The following is a 6,000-nucleotide window of genomic DNA, read 5'->3' on the forward strand; positions in this document are numbered from 1 at the left end:
CATACATACATTTATAAAGATTTTGGGGAAGTCTGTAACAAAGACATGAAGGGTACATATACAGAATATCCACCTGTAAAACACGGGTAAGGAGATGTTTTCCAGACAGAATACTGTCACAGTGAAATGGTTTATTTTATGCTAGAATAGCAACCCACAAACAATCCTCATGAAAACAAAGCAGGATTCCAAAATACTTTTGAAACTTGTCTAAATTTTTTTCCAGGTTATGAAATGACTTTACTTCCCTGGCTTTCAGCCATTATCTGTACCAAGACCATTTGCATAGGTTTATCCAATTTTTCAGCCATTATCCCATAAAACCTTTATCTTTGCATTTTGCAATTACAGTTTGTTCCAAAAGCTAGGGACAGTCTGCATAAAATTAAACTGAGACACTTTTCTCATATCATATCCTAGCCAGCCTACAGTATTCAGGAAACTGAAATAAAACATCCTTAGCACAATGACCAATTTGTTCACTAGTCATTTTGTGGGGGTACTGGTAAAAGCCATTCCTGAATGCTAGAATATTTTCATTAGTGCAATATTTCTGTAAAACCTAATACTGCCTCTCTATGTGTGAATTTTTAGGGTAAGTTCATTTTTTATAACAATATCCACTTGCAAAAGAAAAATATTTAGAAATTTTCAGCCACTATTAAAACTTCTAAGTACCAGACTTAATTTTAAAGAGCTGCTTTTTAAAATCCTGATATAATACAAGGCAAACTCACATTCAAGACAAACTGTTGGATCCCTACAAAAAAAAGCCCACAATGTTTAGAAAAAGCACAGTGCTTTAAGTGCTAGAATTTGACAAGTAGCAGAAACACCAGCAAGAATACAAAACAAGACTCAGGAAGTCAAATTCAACTTCAAACTGAATTGCAATTAATTTAATTGGATAAATACTTAAAAGAAGAACCTATGCACATCAGGCAGCTGACAACAAACATCACGGTACAGCTGAGCATAAAAGGGAGAGACTCTGGAGAAGATAATGACCATTTAGTGACTGCCCAGTTTATACACAGTGTGCAACTTCCCTTTTGGATTATCTGTGATTAAGGGAACCAGTTCTTACATTTCCTAGGCACCTGTTACAGCCATTACTTGTTTTCAAGCCTGATGTCACACATTCCTCAAAGTTAGCATCAGGGCACCAAAGTATTGTCAAGTTTAAGGGGTGGGAGGACCCGGAGGTGACACTGCTTCACACGGAAGAAACATCCCACACAAGAGCTCACACGCTGCTATGCGGGCAGCCCAAATACACATCCCTGCTTGGCACCTTTGTCCTACTAAAAATGACACAGCACCTTGTAAACTGGCATTGTGCCATTCTGACAGATGGACTTAAGTGTAGGCAGCCAAGAGACTATGTATAAGCATCAAATATGTTTTTTGAGAGGAGGACCTCCAGCCAGGAATGTTAAAACAGCTGTCCACATTGAGCTTGCATGCCTACACTTAAGAGGATATGCTACTGCCACTTGAGCCCTGAGCTGGATTAACTTGGAAAAAAAATAAGATAGCTTCCACAGCCACATAAGGTGAGTTTTTGCAGAATCAGGATTAGTGATACTCAAGGGGGGCTTTACTGACCTACTATTAGTGGGCACACTTGCACAGTCAAAAGCTCATCAATTGTGAAGCTCAGGGAACCTTTTATCACTTGCACACTTATATATATTTATTTTCCTTTGGAAGAAAAACATAGGATGCAATACCACCATGATTATGAACAAACATGTTAGTGACCTTCCATCCTATGTTAGAGGATACTTTTTTATGAATTAGCTGTCCTCACTCAAACACAAGTATCTGTGTGACTAGGACATGTTTCCCCAGGCTTTCATGTCTGCTTAAAACCTCAACTGCCATGGCCTGCTCCAAGACGTTTTGTTAGCTCATGCCTACACACAGACATACAATTTACATTTTGACATCACTTGCATAGTTTTCCCCAGTAAAAGAAACACACCACCTAGAGAACCAGGCATTGCATAACACAGGATGTAAGGTGGCAGGCCTGCAGAGCCATGCCCAGGCCACTTCTATCCTATCCCTGCACCTGGCTGGGCTGTCTGCTGCCTCTCCTCAAGGACATGCAACATTCCAAATACCATTGAGAAGATCCAACAAAAACATGTTTGCTCACATCAACGTGCCAAGCAGTGCTCTTTCTCCCGCAAAAACTCAAATTTTACTCCTGCCCCTCAAAAAGGCACTGGTCTATATCTGAAGTGAGGCAAATATTTTAACATTAACAAGTTAAATGCTTCCTCAGAACCCCACACTATTTAAAAAAGATAATACCAAGATTTCCAACAGCAGACAACATTGCTTCTAGCCCTCAGTGGCTTCAAGACTGAATGGAGGTGATAGTACATTTTATTCCATATTTAAACACACTCTGTGTTCATTTTAATTCTTCCTGTGGTCACAATCAAATCACAGGCATAAATTTTTCACATACACTGTAGCTGGGTGTATGTATCTTTGTTCTCTTGAATCACTAAAAATGAACTTCAACTCTACAAGGGTCCTCCCAGTATAGATCAAAGCTGCCTTAAGTGCCTTAAGTGTCTGGCAGGCAGAGTCACATGGAGTCTACTCAGCTGCCAGTGCCTTTTACCTTTGTTAACTTCACTGCAATTAAAATTACCTGAGTCATTTCATTACTATTTCCTGTGCTAGAAGCACATCAGTGGTAGGCATAATTTTTCCTGCACAGTGAGGATTTCCCCCCATTGACCTTGCCTTCCCCTTTGCTGAAGAAAGATTTCTACCTCTCTCACCGTTCACCTCTTTTACCCTTCATTCCTCATCTACAGCATTTCCTTGTCTTTTTCTGTTTTTGAGGACTGTGTGAGATCACCTACTTGCAAAAGTTCCAAAGCACAATTTAGCAACCTCAGTAACGAGATGCTTTGTTTTTTCATGCTGCCAATAAAGTCAATGCTAAGTTAATCTTCATTTCCATACCACTTAACCTTTCTCAGACAGGAGAAGAGAGGGAAAAAACACTTTGTCAAATACTTCATCATGCAGATTTGCAGTGCAGTGAATACCTCTCCCTCCTTCCAAAAACCTGCAGTGCCCCAGGCTTTTTCAAGACACTGCACGCAGACTCTGCATGGCTTTAAAACGGTTCAGGGAACAGTCAAATTGCCAAGAACAGGTCAAAAGGAATGAAAACATTGATCCAGATGACCACTTTTGCTCAGTAAAGTAGTTACACACACACACTCCACAAGTGTATAACTTCCATAATGTGTGTTTTACACGCAATTATTATCTCCGTGGCTAAGTAAAGCCAAATAAAATTGAACTGCAGATGGTAATGCTAAGTATCCAAAACCCCTTCACAGCTCTCTCAGCCCCCTAAGTGCCTCTGCTTATGTGAAAAGAATCTAAAGGGGTACATGAGGTTCACTTCTTACAGAAGCATGTAAGGCGCTAATGCAAAGCCAGGGGACAGTTAACCTTCTTGCACATTACACGAAATATCACGACCAAACTCCAATGAAGTTTAGTACCCAGTTATCTGAGATGCCCCTTCTTCCCACCGTCCCACAACTATCAAGAAGACTTGTCCGTAGCTGCTGAAAAATGTATGCCAAATTGGACTCTCATTTTGTTGTGCACCTTGAACTGCCATAACCCAAATCAACTCTGAAGGTTTCACATGCTGATTTATCAATGGGTTTTTAACTCTGAGATGCCTGATGATGTATCAATGCCAGTCAAAATTCATTACTAGTTCAAGGCAAATGATAGAAAAGTAAAACAAAGCATGCCAAAATTCTCTTGAAGTGCTTATTAAGCATTAACATTATAGAGGCTTTAGGCTAAAGGTACAGCAACCAGAACAACTTTCTCTGCTGCTCTATTACGCGTGCAAGAGGGTGTGTGTGAGTACAACTGCTTTAAGCCACGCTGCGTTAGCTTCACGCGTTACTACTGTTCACCATATCACAAAACATTTTAAAACAGGAGAATGGCAGTTCTACTTCAAAAGGTCATTTGAAAAGGAAAACTTAGCACAGATGTTGTTCAGCCGGACTAAGGCAGAAGTACCTGTAACTGGCCCCTCTGAGAGACCTGGGATTTAGCAAAGTACCCAGGTACTTTAAGTTGCCTTACCTAGGTAAAGCGAGGCGTTTTCTTTCTTGACATTGTCATCTAAGTAGGTTGGTCCCAAGGTATAGATGGGTGTCGAGCCCATGCCAATGAGGATTTGGGCACAAATGAATAAAGCTACATAGAGAGAGTGGTCTTTTCCACCGGTGTCCTTGAAGCAGGCCGACGAGTCCCACTGCTCTTTGGCAGTGCCATTGCCAGCCACGCACAAGCCCTCGTTACTAACGGAGGAGTTCAGTTCCTGGATCTGGTACGGCGGAGAGATGAAGTGAGGTAAGGAGAAGAGCGCAGCGCCCAGGGCGATGAAAAGCCCCCCTACGGCCAGCCAGAGCGGCCTCCGCCCGCGACCCCCGAAGTAGCTGATGAAGACCACCACCACCAGGCTCCCGATGTCGAAGCAGCTGACCAGCAGCCCCGACTCCGAGCTCTTGAGGCTGTATCTCCGCTCGATGGTGGTGATGACGCTGCTCAAGTAGCCGGAGACCATGAGGGACTGGATGAAGGTCAGGAAGCACATGCACACCAGGAAGAAGCGCGAGTCCGCCAGCACTGCCCGCAGGCACGCTCTGCCCGGGGGTCCCGCCAGCAGCAGCGCCGGCGGCGGCGGCGGCAGCAGGAGCGGGGGGCCCAGGGATACCCCTCGGCCGGACGCCGCCGGCTGGCCGCCCTCCGTCTTCCAGGGGAAGCTGCCGCTGGCGGCGGCGGGGGGCCGGGCAGCCTCGGCGGCGGCAGAGGCGCCCTCGCCCCGCTCGGCCTCGGGAGCCGGTCCCGCGGAGGGGCTCGGCCGGCCGCCGCGCCCCCCGGCCGCCAGGGGGGAGCCGAGCGCGGGCAGACTGCGGCACCGCGGCGCCTCCGCCCGGCCCCCCGCCGCCGCCGGCCGCTCCGCCTCGGGGAGCCGCTGCTCCGGGGTCCCCGCCGAGGCCATGCTGGGTCCGGCAGCGTGCTCAGAGGAGCCCGGCCGGCTCCATCGCTGCCGTGCGTCGAGCGCGCTGAGGGGCCCGGCGAGAGCGCAGCATAGCGAGGAGGGGAGGAGGGAGGGGAGGGGGGTGGCCCTAGCCGCGGCCGCCGGCCGCCCCGCCGCACGTGTCAGCCAAACTCCTTTGTGGCTCCATCCACCCTCAGTCTCGCTCGAGGGGCCGCCCGCCCGCCGGGGCGCCCGCGCTGCCGGCGGCTCCCGCTGCCCGTCGCCGCATGCCCGCGGCGCCGCGATCAGCAGCCGCCCGCCGGGGCTCCGCGGACAGCCTGCCCGCCGCGGGGCAGCGCCGCCCGCTCCGCCGCCCTCATCCTCCTCTGTCCTCGCCGCCGACGCCGGTGACGGAGCTCCGGGGGGTTGCTGCCGATCTGCGGGGCGGAGAACAAGCACGGGAGGTCAGCGGCGCCAGCCCCTGCGGCCCCGTCCCTCCCCGCCCGACCCCGAGGTGTGCTCTGAGCTCCGGGGAGTGCCTCTGTCCCCGTCCCCGCGGGGGCTGGACCACGGCAGCGCCTCGGGGACCGCGCGTCCTTGGGGACGGCACATGGATTTACATAAGAGCTGGGGCGGCCTCGGCCAGAGCGCGACCCTTTTATTTGGCGCCGGATGCGACAGCCAAAGGTCGCCGTGCCAAGCCTTTTATTTTCCAGCCTAAAAATAAATGCACTGAAATAAATACTCCGCTACAACTCGGCGGCCCAGGGAGCGGCGGCAGGCGGAGGGAAGGGGAACAAAGCAGGAGCCGGGCAGCGGCGGCGGGCACCCCGGGACCCAGCAACCCGGGGCCGACCCCGCCGCCCCAGCTCGCTCGGGTGCCCCCGGGACCGCCCGGTGCAGAGCGGTGCCCAGACATCCCTACCCCGGCAGCGGAACACGCCTTT

General features: G+C 49.7%; 1 protein-coding gene across 1 annotated transcript in view; it reads right to left on the reverse strand.

The window, feature by feature from the left end:
* Positions 1–5,089, reverse strand: part of SLCO5A1 (solute carrier organic anion transporter family member 5A1) — a 73,109-nt gene extending 68,020 nt beyond the window's left edge. Inside the window, exon 1 of the mRNA XM_031503737.3 lies at positions 4,153–5,089. Coding sequence (XP_031359597.3) covers positions 4,153–5,074 — 922 coding nt within the window. The 5' untranslated portion in view covers positions 5,075–5,089. The remainder of the gene's footprint in view (positions 1–4,152) is intronic.
* Between the last annotated feature and the right edge of the window lie 911 nt (positions 5,090–6,000).

This window comes from Lonchura striata, chromosome 2 (genome assembly GCF_050655825.1).
Source record: "Lonchura striata isolate lonStrDom1 chromosome 2, ASM5065582v1, whole genome shotgun sequence".
Classification (NCBI taxonomy): domain Eukaryota; kingdom Metazoa; phylum Chordata; class Aves; order Passeriformes; family Estrildidae; genus Lonchura; species Lonchura striata.